The sequence below is a fragment of the Pongo abelii genome, chromosome 14 (genome assembly GCF_028885655.2).
Source record: "Pongo abelii isolate AG06213 chromosome 14, NHGRI_mPonAbe1-v2.0_pri, whole genome shotgun sequence".
In the NCBI taxonomy this organism is placed as follows: domain Eukaryota; kingdom Metazoa; phylum Chordata; class Mammalia; order Primates; family Hominidae; genus Pongo; species Pongo abelii.
In genome coordinates this window covers 101,566,578-101,589,362 of record NC_071999.2, presented here as the reverse complement: position 1 = coordinate 101,589,362, position 22,785 = coordinate 101,566,578, and the positions used below count along the sequence as shown (strand labels likewise).

Sequence of the window (22,785 nt, the reverse complement as noted above, 5' to 3'; positions counted from 1 at the left end):
CAGCCTGGCTAACATAGTGAAACCCTATCTCTACTAAAAATACAAAAATTAGCCAGGCATGGTGGCACGAGCCTGTAGTCTCAGCTACTAGGGAGGCTGAGGCAGGAGAATTGCTTGAACCTGGGAGATAGAGGTTGTGGTGAGTTGGGATCATGCCACTGCACTCCAGCCTGGGCAACAGAGCGAGACTCTGTCTCAAAAAAAAAAAAAAAGTGTTAATATTTTGGAGGCATCTAACTTATTAATTTTCCCTTGACATGGTAATTTGTTTTCCTTTATTCATTATTGTTGTTTGATATTTATTTACTATTATTATTTAATCATGGACTAAGGCACTGCTATGTTGTGACTCTTTGTGTGCCCCCAAATTTATATGTGGAAATTGTAACCCCCAAAATAATGGTATTAGTAGGTGGAGCCCTTTGGGAGGTGATTAGTTTAGGAAGGCAGAGCCCTCATGAATAGGATTAGTGCTGTTATAAAAGAGGCCCCAGAGGCTGGGCATGGTGGCTCATGCCTGTAATCCCAGCATTTTGGGAGGCTGAGGCAGGCAGATCACTTGAGGACAGGATTTTGAGACAAACCTGGACAACCCAGCAAAACTCCGTCTCTATTAAAAATACAAAAATTAGCTGGGTGTGCTGGTGGGTGCCTGTAGTCCCCACTACTTGGGAGGCAGAAGCAGGAGAATCACTTAACCTGGGAAGCAGAGGTTGAGATTGCACTACTGCACTCCAACCTGTGCAATAGAACAAGATTCAGTCTCAAAAAAATAATAATAATAAAATGAAATAAAAAAGAGGCCTCAGAGAGCTGCCTTGCCCCTTCCACCATGTGAGGATGCAGTGAGAAGGTGCCGTCTATGGGCCCTCACCACACACTGAATCTGCCAGTGTCTCGATTTAGGACTTCACAGCCTCCAGAACTATGAGAAATAAATTTCTGATGTTGATGAATTACCCAGTTTATGGTATTTTGTTATTGCAGCCTGAGTGGACTAACACAGGCATACATTCCAACTAGCAAGAAGTCTAAATTGATGACATCAGATGGCTCCCAGCTGTTCCCTAGATGTGAATAAACGCCCACAGAAAACCCTCTTTCTCTAGCAAGTGCCATTCCTTTACCCCCGCAATTTTTTTTTTTTTTTTTTTTTTTTTGCGATGGAGTCTTGCTCTGTCACCCAGGCTGGAGTGCAGCTCAATCTTGGCTCACTGCAATCTCTGCTTCCTGGGTTCAAGTGATTCTCCTTCCTCAGCCTCCCAAAGAGCTGGGACTACAGGTACCTGCCACCACGCCTGGCTAATTTTTGTATTTTTAGTAGAGACAGGGTTTCGCCAAGTTGGTCAGGCTGGTCTTGAACTCCTGACCTCAGGTGATCCACCTGCCTTGGCCTCCCAAAGTGCTGAGATTACAGGTGTGAGCCACCGTGCCTGGCCTCTTTACCCCCATTTTTATGGCATGGCCGAGTAAGGGAGTGGGGAGAAAGGTGAAGCATCTGGAAAGTGAGGAGAGAAGGCTCACACTCCTGTAGACAGCCAGCATCATTTGACTGCAGCTTCCAGATGCCTGTTTGGTTTCATTCCACTGAAATCCTGGCACTTTGACTTGGGTCTTGTGGTCATTTAAGGTCATTTAAACCTATCTCAACCCAGATGCAGAGAAGACTGTAAACAGTCAGGAACACATGAAGCTGGTCAAGATAATAGATAAGGGGGAAAAAAAGGCCTTGGCAGGGCATGATGGCTCATGCCTGTAATCCCAGCACTCTGGGAGGCCTAGACAGGAGGATCACTGGAGCCCAGGAGTTTGAGACCACCCTGGGCAACATCACAAGACCCTGTCTTTACCATGTCCAGCTAATTATGTTTATAAATAAAATTATAAACAAAATTATAATTACTTATAAGCAAAATTAGCTGGGCATGGTGACACATGCCTGTAGTCCCAGCTACTCAGGAGGCTGAGATGGGAGGATCACTTGGGCCCAGGAAGTCAAGGCTGAAGTGAGCCATGATCGTGCCACTGCACTCCAACCTGGGTGACAGAGTGAGACCCTGTCTTAAAAAACAAAAATTAAAAACAGAAGGAAAGACCTTAATCCCATGAGCAACTATAACAATTATAATAGAGGATACTTTTATGGCTATAATTCTTTGGGAAACTTCTACTGCCAGATGGCAAAGCATTGTGAAGTTCTGGAATTGAACTCTAGGTTGAAAGATACCTGAGGGAACTCTTGGAGACCCGTTCTCTTAATTTATGGATGAGGCACAGAAGGTGTCATTGCTGAAGTCAAGGTCTCAACAGCAAGTCATAAAGGAGCCAGAATGCGAGGCTCAGTCTGCTGAGTCATAATCCACTGACCTCCCTTGGGGTTGCCTGCGCGCATTTCCTCGCTCGCTCCTCAATTCAGCACACTCCAGCCTTCCTCCAGGAATACAATTTTGCCCTCATCGCGAACCATCTGTAGTCTCACTCATTATTTGGTTAATTCAGTCATTTTGCAGCTATATATCCGGAATCCAGCATGTGCCGGGGCACAACAGGAACATGACAGATCCACCCCCTGTCCCAAGGTGATCAGGATTTCCTTCAATTCCTCACTTCAGCCATGCTTCTTGGATTCGGTCTTCCCCCTTAGAAAGAACTCCTTTTCTCCCTACTATGAGAGATGCTTTACTTTCATAGTGAAAGCATTCCTATTAACATTGATATGAGAGAAAAACAAAACACAACAAAACGAGACCTAGCTTATGGCAGACTTAGTGTCTAAAGATAGTGAATTGGCTTTGGATTTTAATCAAGCTTTCAGGCTCCAATAAGAGGTTTATTTCACAGAATGACAGTTGAAGATGTCCTCTGTATTTTTTACTATAGCTATAAATGCTGCTCACCCAAAGAGCTGTTTGCTTACATCAAATTTTTAAGGGATGTAGTCACTATTAATCGAAATGAAGCCCTAAAAAGCTGTGGCTACACTGGAGCATTCAAGAAGGTTAGCTATGGGAAGTTATGACTCCAGCAATGAAGTTATATAATCAGTAAGAAAAAAAAATACAACTGTGACAGCTTAGACAGATTTTCTGCTTTTCTTTCTTAGAGGAAGTTTAATCTGGCCTAAGTCTAAGAAGATTTGTCTCAAATTGACAATATAGGCTTAAATAGTTTATTATTTTAAAAGGTGATATAACCATTTTCATTCTTCATTGACATCTGAGTTCTTTACTCAATTTATAATTATTGCGATGTTGGAGAGATTACTGGCATAGATAGCTTTCCTGATTCCCTCATTGTTATGTTTTCAAATAGGAATAAAAGCAACCAGCAATGACTCCATGGGAAAGGAAATCCAAATGTGTGAATCCCCGTTTCCTTTGGAAATATGAATCAGTGTTTCTGACATTGAAAACAGATTTCTGCAGCAAAGTGTATCATTTATAAAGATTTTGACTCGGGGTGAAGAAGGTAGAGAGATTATATTAATTTAATTGTGCTTGTTCTTAGGGAAGCATTGTGAGTGCATGAGATTTTCAAATTACTTCCTATGTGCAGGGTATACAGGAGATAGAATAAATTATTTTTACAATCAATAAACAAAGTTAACTTTAAAAATAAAGTTTTGGCAGGCGTAGTGGCTCATGCTTATAATCCCAGCACGTTAAGAGGCCAAGGCAGTAGGATTGCTTGAGCCCAGGAGTTCAACACCAGCCTAGGTAACATAGTGAGATCTCATCTCTACAAAAACCTTTAAAAATTAGCCAAGTGTGGTGGCATGCGCCTGTACTCCCAGCTACTTGGGAGGCTGAGGTGGGAGGATCACTTGAACCCGGGAGGTGGAGGTTGCAGTGAACTGAGATTATAACACTGCACTCCAACCTGGGCAACAAAGCAAGGTTCTGTCTCAAAAACAATAAATAAAAAATAAGACAGTGTTAAGGGTGAGAGATATCTGGACCATAATAAAATGCCTAACTCTGTGATGATGTGTTTGGGGAAGTAGCGAGTTGAAGTCATGTAAAATGTACATGATTCTTTAACCCACTTTGAAGCTAAAGTTGAACACATGTTTTCCCCAATAACTGGGTTTCATTAAGAAATACAGAATGAAACATATTAAGACCATTTTCTTTCTTTTTTTTTTTTTAAGATGAGGCTGGGCGCGGTGGCTCAGGCCTGTAATCTCAGCATTTTGGGAGTCAGAGACAGGTGAATCTCTTGAGCTCAGGAGATCGAGACCAGCCTTGGCAACACAGAGAGACCCCATCTCAAAAAATATATATAATAATTGAATAAATAAAAGATGAACCCAATTAAAAACAAACAGACTTACCACATGCCATCTTTTCTACCTGATTCATAAAGTGAAAAGGGGCCAAGAGGGGCCCCTGGAGAAAGAACGATTGTAAGAGGTGCAGAGTGACAAGAGGGTCTCCACACACACTCTTCTTTTCCTCTGTTTCTAGGGCAGTGTTCTATATCAGAAGGAGCAGTGTTGAAATACCCAAAGTAAGTTTAGAAGTTGAGCCTGAAGAGAGACATAGCATGGATTCCTCAAATGGGTACTTAGGAAAGTCCATGTTATTTCAGGGCCTAACTGAGGCATCCACGCTTGAATATTTCTTTTGTCATTAGAAATCTCCTGGATTTAGTTAAGTGTTCTGTCTTTATCCCCTGGCACTCATTGTAGACTAATGATGTGCATACTTGACACAAGATCTCCTAACACATTATGCTTTAGTAACTTCCTAGTTAAAATTTTATTTCATTTTCTTTACTGGGGCCAAGGTACAGTTTTACTATTTGACTGTGGAAAGTCTATATTTTACCAAGAAACAAGGAGCAATTTTTAAGGTAACAAACCCACAACTTGTGGCAGATTTGTAAATGTATCAAATTTGCAGAAAGCAGAGGCAGATAGTAATTCTCATAATGACATGAAAGCAAATGACAATTGTTTCCCTGAAGGCATCCTGGAGTATGAAAATGTCCTTAAAAAATATATGTTCTCTCTTTGAGATACGTACACTTGTAATAGAGTTTCCAATATGCACAATGATGAAAGCTTGCCCCATGTATTCTTAAATAAATAAAATCAGGTAACCAAAGGGGAAAGTAAACAGCATTTTCTTTCACTTAACCGCTTTCAAATTTTTCTTGCTGTTATTTTATCATTCAATATGGTTTTTTGTTTTGTTTTGTTTTATATCTAGGCTGTGATAAACATTAAAAAAAACATGGAAACCCCTCTGAAAATAGAATTCCTTCCTTTGTTATCAGGAATCTAGGATAAAGTAGATGTAAGGAGACATACGGATTACCTTACAGGCCTTTTGGAATACTCAGTGTGACTCCAAAGGAAAGAGTGGAAGTGGTTGGATTGTTTTAAAAGCCAGTTTCAATTTGCCATCATTTGCCAGTTCCAATCTAGCAATGGCATATTACGTATATATGTGTGTTATATATATGTGTGTGTGTATATATGTATATATTCTTATAGATACCTGTGTGGGTTATATATATAACACACACAGGTATATATGAATGTATACATATATACACGTGTGTATATATATATACACACACACATATAGATACCTCTGTGTGTGTGTGTGTTTGTGGGTATATATATATATATAGAGAGAGAGAGAGAGAGAGAGGAAAAGAGAGAGAGACAAGTTTAAATCAATGAGAGCGTTTCCTACATAGAGATGATGACCCATCAAGATTCCTCCATGACTCAAGGCAAATTGAAACTGACTTTTAAAACAATCCACACTTCTACTCTTCCCTTTGGAGTCACACTGGGCATTCCAAAAGCCCTGTAAGGTTATTCTTACATCTCCTTTGTCAAGTAAAATAAATAATGTCATTCTTTCAGCCAATACTCCTACATCCCATCCTTCCTAGGCAAATCTTGGCACTTTGATTAAGCACTCAGTCTTCAGAGAGTTAACAGCCAGCCATAGACAGCTACTTCAGCACAGTCGGGGGGAAGAGTACATTTTACCTCCACCCCAAACAAAGCCATTATATTTACCTGCTACTTTGAAGATAGTAAAATGCGGTCGGCAATGGAAAGAACCCAACGCGTTACCTGCGCAGTTCATCCACAGACCCTGGTAAACCCAAGTGGCTGTTATCACCGAGGAGGCTCGCGTGGTCACTTTCCACTCATTGGACGTGGTAGCAGCAACGAGAGCTCCAAACCCTCCGACACCAGACACCAGAGCCCAGATCTGCGCCCTGGACATGTCGCGCCGCCTTCTCCAGTGACACTGTCCGGACAGAACGCTTTGGTGGTCTAGGCATGCAGCTGATAGAGAACACTTTGACAAGCGTCACAGCCAGCGGATGTGGGTAGGTGACAGCGTTTCATGCTCGGATGGCCTGAGGAAGTACAGGAATTTAGGATCAAGTATGGTTTACCAATGACATTTTAAAGATGGCCTGAAAGAGTCGTTCTGATTTTCTACACGGATATTTTTTAAAATTTCGTAGACGAATTTTAAGGGTTTTGATTTCGCAGATTTTTTTTTAACTTGGCACCATAGTTAATGCTTAATTTTCTGTTAGCCTGAAGCTTAACGAACCATGCAACTACCAGATATTACAAAGTACAAATTATACAGTAACAGTTAAATCTTATTTGACCAATTGCTTTAGTCTCGCCTGCTTTTGAATCTTTACATAATTGAATCATATTGTAGAAATTCTTCCATAACCTATTTTTTTTTCATGTAACACTGTATTTGAGGGATTTATCCATGCTCAGGAATGTAGCTGTCATTCATTAAATATTACAGCTGAATATAGTATTTCATTAAATGCAATTTAATGAACATGATTTATTCATGTTCCTGGAGCTGAACATTCGTGCTGTTCCCTTTTCTCCCTAATAACCATTGGCACAGCTATAAACATCCTTGTGCATTTCTTCTTGTGCACGTGAGTGAGAGTTTCTCTAGGGCATATCCTAGAATCAGAATTTTGCTAGGATGTAGGAAACACTCATCTTTAACTTTATAGATAATGCTAAATTGTTTGACTAAGTAGTTATAGCAATTTAGAATCCCACTGGCAGTGGGTAAGTCCTCCATGTTCCACTTCATAACATTTGGTATTGTGGGGTTGTCAAGATTATTATTTTTTCTTTTGGCCAGTCTGATGGGTATAAAGGTGTCACATTATGATTACTAATTTATATTTTCTGATTACTAAGGAGGTTGAGCATCTTTTTGTGTGTTTATTGGTTATGTTTTTGTCTACAGTGAAATATGCAACTTTTGCTCACTTATCTATTGAGTTGTTTGACTTTTTATAATTTATTTTTAGTTATCTATATACTCAAGATAGTAATCTTTTGTGTATTATTTATGTTGCAGGTATCTTCCCCCAGTTTGTGGTTTGTCTTTATGTGGCCATTCGAGAAAAAGTCTTGGTTTTAATATAGCTAAATTTATCAAGTTTCACCAAGTGATTTGTGGTTTGAGATCTTGATTAAGAAATCCCTATCTTGGGCCTGGCATGGTGGCTCCCAGCTGTAATCCCAGCACTTTGGGAGGCCGAGTTGGGAGGATCACTTGAGGCCAGGGGTTTGAGACTAGACTGGGCAACATATTGAGACACTGGTTCTATAAAAAATACAAAAATTAGCTGGGTGTTGTGGCGCAGGCCTGTAGTCCCAGCTACTTGGGAGGCTGAGGTGGGAGGAGGATGGCTTGAGCCTGTGAGGTCAAGGCTTCAGTGAGCCATGACTGCGCCACACACTCCAACCCAGGTGACAGAGCTGAGATCTTGTCTCGAAAAAAAAAAAAAAAAAAACAGAAAAGAAAAAGAAATCTCTACCTAAAAGAAAATAAATTTTTCCCCTTTACTTCAAAAAACTTCTAAGTTTTAACTTACATATTTAAGTCTTTAAATCATCCAGGTTGATTTTTCAGTGTCTTGTGATTTGGGACCTATTTTATTTTGCAATGTGGAAACCCACTTTTCCAATTTTATTGAGTAGTCCCTTGTTTCTCTATTGATCTGCAATGTTACCTCTGTCATACATATTGGGCATCAATATTCACATGGTCTGTTTTTGGATTCTTTACTCTGTTCCATTTATCTGCTTGACTGTTCCTGGGCCAGTACGATACTTTCTTAACTCCTCTAATTTTATAAATATATCTCAAAATCTTATTGGTGAGTATTTTACCTTGCTTACCTTGCTCTTCTTTTTCAAGAATGTTTGGAATTTTTTTTTTTTTAGGTCTTGGCTATTTCTTATATATTTATTTTATTTTATTTTATTTTATTTATTTATTTATTTTGAGACAAAGTCTCATTCTGTTGCCCAGGCTGGAGTGCAATGGCATGATCTCAGCTGACTGCAACCTCTGCCTCCCAGGTTCAAGTGATTCTCGTGCCTCAGCCTCCCGAGTAGCTAGGACTATAGGCGCCCACCACCACACCCAGCTAATTTTTGTGTTTTAGTAGAGATGGGGTTTCACCATGTTGACCAGGCTGGTCTCAACCTCCTGACCTCAGGTGATCCACCTGCCTAGGCCTCCCAAAGTGCTAGGATTACAGGCATGAGCCACTGTGCCCATCCCTTATATGTTTTAGAATCAGTTTATCAAATTAGACACATACACATACATATAGATTGGGAGGTTTGCTGGAATTGTTTTGCAGCTATTTATTCAGTTTGAGGAAAATGGATAGCTTTATAAAATCAAGTCTTCCTGTTCATGAACATCGTATATCTCTTCATTTATTTAACCCATCTTTAATGCTTTTAGTGACGTTGTATACTTTAATCTCTAAAAATAGTTACTTTTTTGTTATGTTTATTCTTAAAGTTAGGACTCATTCTAACATCTATTTTGTACTTAGTTTGTCCAATTTTTTTCTTGAGTATATGTAGGGAGACCCCCTGAAACTATTGCTATGGAATAAAAGTAAATAAAAATAGTTACTTTTTTGTTATATTTATTCTTAAAGTTAGGACTCATTCTAACATCTATTTTGTACTTAGTTTGTCCAATTTTTTTCTTGAGTATATGTAGGGAGACCCCCTGAAACTATTGCTATGGAATAAAAGAAGAAATGCTCCTGATTATTGTAAATACAAAATTGCATGCAGGATTGTGTAAAGACAATGCCAGGTTGGACTGCCAGAATGAGCCAACAGCGCGTGATGTGCTTCCCCCTGCAGAGAGCCTATGAATGGACGTGCAGTCAGGGAGGTTTCACTTCACCAAGATTCCTATCCCAGAAAAGCAGATGTTCATAGCTCTGGGAATGGAATGCGACCCTTGTGGGGAGCCTATAAACGGACGCATGGGGGGTGCCTGTCCCTATGGATAAGATAGGGCTATAAACGCCCTCATCTTGCCATGGCTCTTCTAGGCCTCTTTAGGGTTAAGGCATACTCCCTTCTGAGAATTTCTGGTCTAACCAGTTGTCTAGCTTCATGTCCTGTTTCCGTGGATTGTTTGTAACCAGCTTTTGTTGCAATTGTTACTGCTGATTAATATCTTGCTAATCATAGGTTATGGAAATAATGTGTTTCTGTTCTAAGGCTCTGTTAGAAACTACTGACGCACACACTATATTGTAAATTCTTATCTCTGTGTACTGTACTTCTACATACAAATGTACTGTACTTCTACATACAAATGTCATGTTAAAGAATTACTTCATCCCCTTGTGACCATTTCACCTCATAATCAAATGACCCTAAATCCCTCACTAACCTACCCCTGCCCTCACTAAACTTAATAATAAATGCTGGTATATCCAATGCATTGTTGGCACCACGGGACCAGAAGGCGGTGGCCCCTCTGGACCCAACTTTCACTATCTTGTGTGTGTCTATTATTTCTCAACCTGCCGATCCACCTGGGAACAAAGAGAGAGCCCCGTTGCATTGCGGGTTGCTGGCCAGATCCTGCAATAAGTATACATATAGTTTTTCTCCTTTCTTGAGTTGTTTTGAATTGAGACCTTTTTTCATATTTCAATTTTTCTGCTCCATTAAATTGGAAATTGCACTTCATTTGCATTGTTTAGTGATTACGATAGAAGCTTTAATGTATATTTAGCTTAATATATAAAAGTAATTGGCCAGGTGTGGTGGCTCACACCTATAATCCCAGCACTTTGGGAGGCCAAGGTGGGTGGATCACCTGAGGTCAGGAGTTTGAGACCAGCCTGGCCAACATGGTGAAACCCCCTCTCCACAAAAGTACAAAAATTAGCCGGGCATGATGGCAGGTGCCTGTTATCCCAGCTGCTCGGGAGGCTGAGGTGGAAAAATCACTTGAACCTGGGAGGCAGAGGTTGCAGTGAGCTGAGATTGTGCCATTGCACTCCAGCCTGGGTGAGAGAGAGCGAGACTTTGTCAAAAAAAAAGTAATCATTTCAATAGATGCAGAAAAGATCTTTGATAAAATTCAACACCCCTTCATGCTAAAAACTCTCAATAAACTAGGCACTGATGAAATGCATCTCAAAATAATAAGATCTATTTATGACAAACCCACAGCCAATATCATACTGAATGGGTAAAAGCTGGAAACATTCCCTTTGAAAACCAGCAGAAGACAAGAATGCCCTCTCTCACCACTCCCACTCAACATAGTATAGGAAGTTCTGGCCAGGGCAATCAGGCAAGAGAAAGAAATAAAGGGTACTCAAATAGGAAGAGAGGAAGTCAAATTGTCCTTGTTTGCAGATGACATAATTGTATATTTAGAAAACCCCATCATCTCAGCCTAAAATCTCCTTAAGCTGATAAGCAACTTCAGTAAAGTCTCAGGATACAAAATCAATGTGCAAAATCACAGACACATACACCAATCCTACACACCAATAACAGACAAACAGAGCCAAATCATGAGTGAACTTCCATTCACAATTGCTACAAAGAGAATAAAATACCTAGGAATCCAACTTACAAGGGATGTGAAGACCTCTTCAAGGAGAACTATAAACCATGTCTCAAGGAAATAAGAGAGGACACAAACAAATGGAAGAACATTCCATGCTCATGGATAGGAAGAATCAATATCGTGAAAATGGCCATACTCCCCAAAGTAATTTATAGATTCAATGCTATCCCCATCAAGCTACCATTGACTTTCTTCACAGAATTAGAAAAAGCTACTTTAAATTTTATATGGAACCAAAAAAGAGCCCATACTGCCAAGACAATCCTAAGCAAAAAGAACAAAGCTGGAGGCATCATGCTACCTGACTTCAAACTATACTACAAGGCGACAGTAACCAAAATGTCGTGGTACTGGTACCAAAACAGATATATAGACCAATGGAACAGAACAGAGGCCTCAGAAATAACGCCACACATCTACAACCATCTGATCTTTGACAAACCTGACAAAAACAAGAAATGGGGAAAGGATTCCCTGTTTAATAAATGGTTTTGGGAAAACTGGCTAGCCATATGCAGAAAACTGAAACCGGAACCCTTCCTTACACCTTATACAAAAATTAACTAAAGATGGATTAAAGAATTAAACATAAGACCTAAAACCATAAACACCCTAGAAGAAAACCTAGGGAATACTATTCTGGACATAGGCATGGACAAAGGCTTCACGACTAAAACACCAAAAGTAATGGCAACAAAAGCCAAAATTGACAAATGGGATCTAATTAAACTAAAGAGCTTCTGCACAGCAAAAGAAACTATCATCAGAGTGAACAGGCAGCCTACAGAATGGGAGAAAACTTTTGCAATCTAGCCATCTGACAAAGGGCTAATATCCAGAATCTACAAGGAACTTAAACAAATTTACAAGAAAAAAAAAAAACAACCCCATCAAAAAGTGGGTGAAGGATATGAACAGACACTTCTCAAAAGAAGACATTTATGCTGCCAAAAGACATATGAAAAAATGCTCATCATCACTGGTCATTAGAGAAATGCAAATCAAAACCACAATGAGATACCATCTCACACCAGTTAGAATGGTGATCATTAAAAAGCCAGGAAACAACAAATGCAGGAGAAGATGTGGAGAAATAGGAACGCTTATACACTGTTGGTGGGAGTGTAAATTAGTTCAACCATTGTGGAAGAAGACGGTGTGGCAATTCCTCAAGGATCTACAACCAGAAATACAATTTCACCCAGCAATCCCATTACTGGGTATATACCCCAGAGGATTATAAATCATTCTGCTATAAAGACACATGCATACGTATGTTTATTACAGCACTATTCACAATATCACAATTGCAAAGGCTTGGAACCAACCCAAATGCCCATCAATGATAGACTGGATAAAGAAAATTTGGCACATATACACCATGGAATACTATGCAGCCATAAGAAAGGATGAGTTCATGTCCTTTGCAGTGACATGGATGAAGCTGGAAATCATCATTCTCAGCAAATTAACACAGGAACAGAAAACCAAACACCACGTGTTCTCACTCATAAGTGGGAGTTGAACAATGAGAACACATGGACACAGGGAGGGGAACATCAGACACCAGGGCCTGTCAGTGGGTGGGAAGCTAGGGCAGGGATAGCATTAGGATAAATACCCAATGTAGATGACAGGTTGATGGCTGTAGCAAACCACCATGACACATGTATACCTATGTAACAAACCTGCAAGTTCTGCACGTGTATCCCAGAACTTAAAATATAATTAAAAAAAAAAAAGTAATCAGTGTCTTTAGTCTCCTCCTGAATTGAATGGTCTTAAGAACCTTAAGATGTTTCCTTTTTTTCTTTCCTTTTTTTTTTTTTTTTTTTTTGAGACGGAGTTTTGCTGTTGTTGCCCAGGCTGGCTGGAGTGCAATGGCATGATCTCGGCTCACTGCAACCTCCGCCTCCCAAGTTCAAGCAATTCTCCTGCCTCAGCCTCCTGAGTAGCTGGGATTAGAGGCATGCATCACCACGCCTGGCTAATTTTGTATTTTTAGTAGAGATGGAGTTTCTCCATGTTGGTCAGGCTGGTCTTGAACTCCTGACCTCAGGTGATCTGCCCACCTTGGCCTCCCAAAGTGCCGGGATTATAGGCGTGAGCCACCACACCCAGCAAACCTTAAGATGTTTCAACATGAACTACTCCTCTTCTGACTTCTGTTATTACTTTACTTCCATCTTGTTTGATGTTTAGACCCACAAACTGGATTTTTAGTCATATAAATGTTAGCCCCACAAACGTTATTACAATTACATACTGTCGTTTATCTTCTTCTTTTTTTTGTTTTGCTTGCAATTCTATTTTGTATCTTAAACCTTCCTTGTCAGTTTATTTTTCTTCTTCCTAAAGTCCATTCTTGAGAAGTTTAGTGAGCAACTTGTTTGTCAGATAGTATCTTTACTCAGGCCATGCACTGTGTCTTCTGCCTGTAATCCCAACATTTTGGGAGGCCGAGGTAGGCAGATCGCTTAAGCTCAGGAGATTGAGATCAGCCTAGGCAGCACAGTGAGGTCCCATCTCTACAAAAAATATAAAAATTAGCCAAGTGCAGTGATGCATGGCTGTAGTACCAGCTACTCGGGAGAATGAGGCGGGAAGATCACTTGAGCCCTGGAGGCAGATGTTGCAGTGAACCAACATCACGCCACTGTACTCCAGCCTCGGCCTCCCGAGTGCTGGGATTACAGGCACGAGTCACCGTGCCTGGCCAAGATTTGTTATTTCTTTATAAGTTTATCTGTTTTTTTCTTTTTAGTTGGTTATAATATTCTCTTTGCCTTTGGTTTTGACAGCTTCACTTTGATTTTCTTAGTGTGGATTTTTTTTTTTTTTTTTTTTTTTTTGAGATAGGATCTGACTCTTTTGCCCGGGCTGGAGTGCAGTGGTGTGATCTCAGCTCACTTTAACCTCTGCCTCCCAGACTCAAGGTATCTTCCCACCTCAGCCTCCTCAGTAACTGGGACCAAAGGTATGCACCAGTAGATTTGGCTAATTTTTAGGTTTCTTTGTAGAGACAAAAAGTCTCACCATATTGCTCAGGCTGCTCTTGAACTCTTGGTATCAAGTGATCCTCCTGCCTCAGCCTTGCAAAGTGCTGGGATTACAGGTGTGAGCTACCACACCCAGCAGTAAGGATTTTCTTTTTTTAATCTTGTTTGGGATTCACTAAACTTCTTGAATCTGATGATTCATATCTTTAATTAATTCTGAAATCTAACTAGTCTCTTTTGTCTCCAGATATTACCTCTGCCCCATCCTTTATCTCTTTCTGTAACTCTGATAAAATTTTATTTTTTAGTCTGTCTTATATCTCAGTCTCCCTTTAATATTTTTCATCTCTCTATGCAGCATTCTAGAAATGTTTTCAGATATATTTGTCTATGTATAGATGAGCTCATGTATAGATGAATCTATACACAGACATCTATTTATAATCTGCTGTTAACCCATCCAGAATATCTAACTTCTATTACTATCTTTTTAAAAAATTTTTAGAGGTTTTATTTTATTCTTTTTCAAGTCTACCTGTTTCTTTTTCAACCTCTTATTCTTTAGTCATAATTGACATGCTATTCAAAAATGCCCCATTTTATTTTTAAGTTTAAACATACTTATTTTATAGTCTGTATCTAATTATTTTTTTATCTGTTGTTTCTTCAGCTTGGATTTGTTATATTTTTTCTATGATTTTCTTACTCTTGGTGGTTTGTTAAGTCACATGCTTTGTGAGTTGTGATTGTGAGCTCATGTTCCTTCCAATTGTATTTGTGGAAATATTTTGAGGTCTAAGTTGAAGATTTGTTCTCCCAGATAAAATTTATATTTGCTTCTGTCTGGTTACTTAGGGGAGCTAGCAACCCAAGACCTCTTTAAATTAAATTCTCAGCTTTTTCTAGCCACTCAACTCTTGTGAATTCTGGTTTTAAATCAGAATGAGTGTGAGTTTGTGGTTAGAAATTCTAGGCCAGGCATGGTGGTCTACACCTGTAATCCCAACACTTTGGGAGGCCAAAGTAGGAGGATCACTTGAGCCTAGGAGTGTGAGATCAGTCTGGGCAACCTAATAAGACCTCGTCTCTACTAAAAAAGAAAAAAAAATGTAGCCAGTCATGGTGGTGTGCACCTGTAGTCCCAGCTACTCAGGAGGCCAAGACAGGAGGATTACTTGAGTTGGAGAGGTTGTGGCTGCAATAATCATGCCATGCACTTCAGCCTGGGTGATACAGCAAGACCCTGCCTTTAAAGAAAAGAATGGAAGGAACAAGGAAGGAAGGAAGGAAGGCAGGAAGAAAGGAATTCTTAGGAATTCTTATGTTTTTACCCCTTGATATGGTTTGGCTGTCTCCCCACCCAAATCTCATCTTGAATTGTAGCTCCCATCATTCCCACGTGTTGTGGGAGGGAACTCAGTGGGGAATAATTGAATCATGGAGGCAGTTTCTCCCCTTCTGTTCTCATGGTAGTGAATAAATCTCATGGGATCTGATGGTTTGATAAGAGATGTCCCTTTTTACTTGGCTCTCATTGTCTCTTGGCTGCTGCCATGTAAGATGTGCCTTTCTCCTTCTGCCATGATTGTGGGGCCTCCTCAGCCATGTGGAACTGTGAGTTCATTAAACCTCTTTTTCTTTATACATTACCCAGTCTCGGGTATATCTTTATCAGCAGTGTGAAAACGGACTAATACACCCCTCTATTCAGATCCAAGATCAAGACAGAAGATTTCTTTTTTTTTTTTTTTTTCAGATGGAGTTTCACTCTTTTTGCCCAGGCTGGAGTGCAATAGCGTGATCTCGGCTCACTGCAACCTCCACCTCCTGGGTTCAAGCGATTCTCCTACCTCAGCCTCCTGAGTAGCTGGGATTACAGGCATGTGCCACCACACCCGGCTAATTTTTTTTTTTTTTTTTTTTTTTTTGTATTTTTAGTAGAGACAGGGTTTCTCCATGTTGATCAGGCTGGTCTCAAACTCCCGACCTCAGGTAATCTGCCCGCCTGGGCCTCCCGAAGTGCTGGGATTACAGGTGCGAGCCAGGCACCCAGGTGACAGAATATTTCTTTACCATTATTCAGGGGGTTGTGATGATGATGGAGATGACTAAGCATTACTTTTTAATTTTTCCCTCTGCAGTCATGGCTTTGGGATGGGAAACAGCTTTATGCAGGGTTCTCTGATCTAGCCCACAGTCTTGCATGCACTAGCTATAGGCAGCCAGGGATCTCTCGGGTCACTAGCTCTCGGTGACCAGGGATCCCTCCAGTAGCCTTTGGTTTCAGATTGGCTTACCTTCATGTCTTCTGCTTTGTCCTTATTTTCTCCGTATTTTTTGGCCTGTAAAGACTTTCTTTTTTTTCTTCTTACCTGCTCAGGTAATTTTCAGCATTTAAAAATATTTTTCAAATTTCTTTTTCTCACAACTTTAGGTGTTTTGTTCCAGGAGAGCTGGGCAGTATATCTAACCCACCCTATGCCAGAAAGGGAAGTGGCCAAATATTGTAAGAGAAACATCTCTAAAAAATCAAATAATACATTAAGAAGTAACAATAACTAAATTGATCTCAAATAAGGGAAATCTCAGAATTTCATTTCTCTGCAAATCTTGCTGTGTTACATAATCACAATTCATATATAATTGCATTTGAAAGTAGTTATATATTTTCAGTGGAAAGAGCTTTCTCTTGGGGAAAAAAGAAAAGATTGATAAACCTCCTTTTAGTACATTACATTTTCTTCATCACACTGAGTTGAATTCCCAGAAAAGATATGTTTGGTTCATTTAAGATGAAAATTCAGCAATTAAAAATGAAAAACCACCTATTTTCTTATATTGTTCAAATGAGATTTTTAAATAGATTTCTTAAAATTTAGAAACACTAACATCCACCTCATTTACCAATAGCTTGATTCCAGGGCTAAGTCAGAGCACAGTAAAAAAATTATTCCAGGCCAGGCACAGTGGCTCATGCCTGTAATCCCAGCACTTTGGGAGGCCAAGGCAGGCAGATCACCTGAGGTCAGGAGTTTGAGACTAGCCTGGCCAACATGGTGAAACCCTGTCTCTACTAAAAATAAATAATTAGCTGGGTGTGGTGGCGGGCACCTGTAATCCCAGCTACTCAGGAGGCTGAAGCAGGAGAATTGCTTGAACCTGGGAGGTGGAGGTTGCAGTGAGCCACGATCATGCCACTGCACTCCAGCCTGGGTGACAGAACAAGACTCCATCTCAAAACAAAAACAAAAACAAAACTAGGAGCTTGCAGTGAACTGAGATAGCACCACTGCACTCCAGCCTGGATGACAGAGCGAGACTCTGTCTCAAAACAAACAAACAAACAAACAAAAAACACTTCCAAACACCTAAAAAATGAAACAAATATCAAATAAATAATTATGTCTATAAGTAGTTAATAGTCTCTCACTTTGTTAGCCAGAAAAGTACTTTGATTTTTTTTTTTTTCAGAAGTAAACACATATTAGGATCTCCTTTCTTATGTGAAGGTTCAGATCAGCACCCGAGAAAGAAAGCTGAGAGAAATATCACCTGGGTGAGCCTACAAGTGTTTCGAGCAAGGACTGCCTTCCTAGTTCACCTCCTACTGTGGAGGGAACAGAAGAGATGATTAATCTCGGATAATTCAGCCAAACATTGTTCACCATCCCATTGTCAAATTTGCTAAGACATATCAAATTTTAGATGTTTTGATGTTTTATAAAGCTTCCTGCAATTCAAAAGGTAAATGCAGGGCAGTGAGGTGACTCAATTGTAACTAATCATAGGAAAAAATAAAAGGGGAAGAATTAAGTCTGCAAGGACAGAAATATTAGAAAAAAAAAAACAGTTTAAAGCACAGAACACACAGCCTAAGTAACATGGTGAAATCCATCTCTACAAAAAATACAAAAATTAGCTGAGCGTGATGGTGTGCACCCGTGGTCCCAGCTTCTCGGGAGACTGAGGTGGGAGGATTGCTTGAGCCCCGGAGGATGAGGCTGCAGTGAGCTAAGATTGGGCCACTGTACTCCAGCCTGAGCAACAGAGGAAAACCTCTGTTTCCAAAAAAAAAAAATTAAACATATATATATATTTTAAAGCCCAGAACACAAAACTCTAGGGATGGTGTTCTTTGAAGGGAGGGGCAATCCGTGAACTCTTCTAGGTTAATACATTTTATTATATCACAAATACCTCTCTTCTTAGTGTGAGGATCAATGACATAATACATGTAGAGCACAGAGTAAGTGCTAAATAGATGTCATTGATCACTGTTATTATTAATATTCCCAGAAAAATGAGGATACTGCTATGCGAGTGACTGACTGTCTCAGTCTGCCCAGGCTGGCTGGGCTTCCGTACTGACAGCTCTATGTCCTGGGAATCTCCTGGGCTCAGAGGAAGTAAGTGGCCTGCGGCTTTTAGCTTTTGTTGAGGTAGGAGTGGGTGGAGGAAACAGACAGAGTTCGTATGTTTCGCAAGCAAATAATAACCACCTCTTGTCACAGGCCCACCACGTTTTCTGTTTCTACCCTGTCTTCCCCTCACACCGACACCTGCGTGCAAGCTGAAGTGAACTCTTGCCTTCATGTTCTCTGCAACATTCAGCAGTTAGCACAGAGGGCAAGCTCCAAATTACCCAGTTAACAGTCAGCCTCCAGAACTAACTTCCCCTGATCCAGGCAGGTTCTATGCCTCCCTTTAAGTTTTAGGACAAACTATTTTCCAAGCTAAGATGCATGCTTCCTTTCCCTCCGTCCCTCCTTCTTTCCACCTTCCTTTTTTCTTTTCTTTTCTTGTTTTCATTTCTGATTTTATTATTCACTTATTATTTTTATCAAAAAAAATCTTTAGAGACAGGCTCTGGTTCAGTTGCCCAGACTGGAGTGCAGTTGTGCAATCATAGCTCACTGCAGCCTCAATCTCCTGGGCTCAAGCAATCCTCCTGACTCAGCCTCCCAAGTAGCTAGAATTACAGGTCTGTGACAGCATGCCCGGCTAATTTTTATGTATTATTGTTATTACTTTTTTAGAGATAGGGTCTCACCATGTTGCCCTGGCTGGTCTTGAACCCCTGGCCTCAAGCGATCCTCCTGCCTTGGTTTCCCAAAGTGCTGGGGTTACCACAACCTCGCCTGGTCTAGTTCTGATTTTAGACGCAGAAGGTGGAATTAATCATATATTTCAATTCACAATGCAACATCTTCTTTGTACTCTATGAAGCCACTGTCTAATTTATTCCCTTTTGTCTTCATTCCTCATTTCTATTTTCTTCCTTTTTTTTTTTTTTTTTTTTTGAGATGGGGTCTTGCTCTGCCACCCAGGCTGTAGAGTGCAGTGGTGTGATCATAGCTCCCTGCAGTCTCGCCCTCCTGCATTCGAATGATCTTTCCACTTCCACCTCCTGGGTAACTGGGACTACAGGTGCACGCCACCATGCCCACCTCATGTTTGTATTTTTTTGTAGAGATGAGGCTTTGCCATGTTGCACAGGCTGGTCTTGAACCCCTAGCCTCAAGCAATCCTCCTGCCTCAGCCTCCCAAAGTGCTGGGATTACAGGTGTGAGCCACTGTGCCCGGCCAGCTATTTTTTTTTTTTTTTTTGTGAGACAAGGTCTCTGTTGCCCAGGCTTGAGTGCAGTGGGCAACACGAGCGATCATGGCCCACTGCAGCCTCAATCTCCCTGGGCTCAGGTGATCCTCCCAGCTCAGCCTCTGGAGTAGCTAGTCCTGCAGGTGTGCACCACCATGCCCGGCTAATTTTTGTATTTTTTATAGAGACAGGGTTTCACCATATTGCCCAGCTGGTCTCAGTCTCCTGGGCTCAAGCGATCCACCCACCTCAGCCTCCCAAAATGCTGAGATTACAGGCCTGAGCCACCATGCCAGGCCGAGAGCAGGGTTTCTCAGCCTTGGTACTATTGACATTTGGGGGCAGATATTTCTTTATTGTGAGGAGTTGTGCATTGTAGGATATTTATCAGCACCCCTGATCTCTATCTGCTACATGCTAGTAGCACCCTTCCACACCCTCAGGCATGGCAACCACAAATGTCTCCAGATATTGCCAAGCTCTCAGTTAAAAACCACTGGGGTAGAGAACCCGAGTGAGATAGTGCTGTGCCTTGAGTTAATACCAGCCTGCAGGTCGTTACCCCAAGACTGGAAGGAACAGAGGGAGGGGAGTGGCTCCCAGAACTGGGTGACAGAGAAGTTTTGTGGAAAAGACTGCCTTATGGGAGCTGGATCCCTCAGTGGAGGGTCAGGGTCAGTCCTGCTCTCCTCCCTAACCCTGATCTTCCACCCAAGGGCAAGCCTATTGATGACATCCAAAGAAGTTGCCTTCCAGGTAAGGAGCAAGGTGGGGAAGAGGACAAAATGGGGCTAGAGGGGAATACTAAAGGAACCCAGCACAGCCCCAACTCTGACTTGGTGGCAAAATTCAAAAATCAACCAAGTCGATTTCAGTTATTTACTCCATTTACTACAGAAATACATAGGACTTTGATTATAGGATGCTACCCTAGACCCAGTTGAGGGTGTTACACAATATATATACCATCTTACCTTTCTAAAATTTGAAAACTTTTGAATTCCAAAATATAGCTGGCTCCACGCATTCCAGACACGATGGTAGAAATATATCTTTCATAGTTAGGTCTTAAATCCATCTGGAGTCCATCCTTGTGTAATGTAAGACAGGGATTCAGTTTTATGTGTTTCCACATAACGAACCAGTTTTATCCACACCACCTATCCCTCCTTCTTTCATTGGTTCATTGCAGTTTTCATCCTATATTAAGTTCTCATATATATCTGTGAATCTATCTTTCCATTCTTCTGCCAGTTCCACACTATTTTTATTACTTTGGCTTCCTGATATGTCCTAATATCTGGTAGATAAGTCCTTTCTCTTTGCTATTTATTTATTTATTTGAGATGGAGTCTCACTCTGTCACCCAGGTTGGAGTGCAGTGGCACGATCTCGGCTCAGTGCAACCTCCGTCTCCTGGATTCAAGCAATTCTCCTGCCTCAGCCTCCCGAGTAGCTGGGACTACAGGTACTTGCCACCAAACCCAGCTAATTTTTTTTTTTTTTTTTTTTTTAGTAGAGATGGGGTTTCATCATGTTGGCCAGGCTAGTTTCAAACTCCTGACCTTAGGTGATCCACCTGCCTTGGTCTCCCATAGTGCTGGGATTACAGGCGTGAGCCATCACACCTGGACTGCAGCTTACTTTCAAATGGTTCAGAAGAGTAAGTACATAGAAAACAAAGTTGGCAAGATGTTGTGGATAATTGTTGAATCTGGATGGAGGTGTCTGGTGTTCTTTACATGACTTTCAACTTCTCTGGCTTGCAAATTTTAAAAATAAAATGTGAAAATAGGAAATCATAGAATATTAACAATGTGTATTGAGAATTGTCTAAATTGGCTTTTATCTCCTCAGAAGCAAAGCAACCAGTCTTCCAGGGCAGGAGTGAAGACTACATTCCATGATCCCTCTGCTTCCCTGAGAGGAGCAGGGTCCTGTGCAGATTCATTCTTCTTTCTCCAGCCTCCTCAGCCCTGTGTCCCTCACACTTCAGCAGTGGTCTCTGGAGCCTGGGCAAAATTAACCCTGTATTGACCAGAACCCTCACCAATGTTGCAACTCCTAGGTCTCCATGGTGAAGAAATTCGGGTTCAGCACACCTACAGCCTGCCTCAGTGGCCAGACAGCCCTAGTCTCCTTCTCGAAGGTTGATTTTGCTATTTGTGTATCAGAAGTGGACTTGTCATGAAAAGTAAGAACCTTAAGCTTCAAAGTCCCTCATTTGTACACATCTGGGGATCCCTGAAAGTAGTTGGGAGTCATAGAATGTTCTAGGTGGAGAAAGAAAAGTAAGTTGCCGTCAGTCAGCATTTCTAAGTAAGCACATGTGGTAAGTTACATAAACAGAACTCACAAGAAAGGGACCTGAATTTCCAAGCTCCTAGTATTTTGTACTTTCTTTTCTCATTTTAAATGAATATTCATTTTCACATCTAATTTTGAATTTATTCAAAAGATCCCTCAAAACTAACTATGTAAACCTTTATTTTCTGAGATACATTTAATCTATTATTGTTTTTATTTTTTGAGACAGGGTCTCATTCCGGTTGCCCAGGCTGGAGTGCAGTGGTACGATCTTGGCTCACTGTAGCCTCGACCTCCCGAGCGCAGGTGATCCTCCCACCTCAGCCTCCCGAGTAGCTGGGAGTACAGACGCGCACCACCATGCCTGGCTGATTTAGTTTTTAGTAGAGATGAGGTTTCACCATGTTGCCCGGGCAGGTCTCAAACTCCTGGACTCAAGTAATCTGCCTCAGACTCCCAGAGTGTTGGGATTATAGGTATGAGCCGCTGCGCCCAGCCCTATACATTTTAGAATAAGTTTATCGATTCTTCACAACACTGTAGTGGAATTTGTATTAGTATTGCATTGAATCTATTGACTAATGAGAAGGTGATTAACATTTTTGTAACAGCAAGTGATCACTCTGAGTATGAACTGTCTCTCCATTTGTTCAGATCTTCTATGTCTTTCATTACAGTTTTCTTCATAGAGAGGGCTGTTGTGTCTTTTGAGTTAATTTCTAAATACTTTATGATTTTTATGAATATTATGAATTGTAGCTTTTTAATATTTTCTAGTTAATTATTATTCAAGTAAGGAGATGCTATTGAGCTTTCTGTTAACCTCACGTCTGGTAGCTTACCTAGGTTCTGTTATTAGTCCTCATAGTTTGATTCTGTTAGTTTATTCTAGATGAATGTCTATGTAGTCTGCAAATTATGACAGGTTTTTTTTTTTTTT

General features: G+C 40.7%; 1 protein-coding gene across 2 annotated transcripts in view; it reads right to left on the bottom strand.

Moving 5' to 3' along the window:
* CLDN10 (claudin 10) overlaps positions 1–6,254 on the bottom strand; it is a 156,790-nt gene extending 150,536 nt beyond the window's left edge. Inside the window, exon 1 of one of the 2 annotated variants that reach the window (XM_009248734.4) lies at positions 6,041–6,254. In XM_009248734.4, the coding sequence (XP_009247009.2) occupies positions 6,041–6,254 (214 nt within the window). The remainder of the gene's footprint in view (positions 1–6,040) is intronic. The other variant, XM_009248735.4, reaches the window with a different exon arrangement.
* Between the last annotated feature and the right edge of the window lie 16,531 nt (positions 6,255–22,785).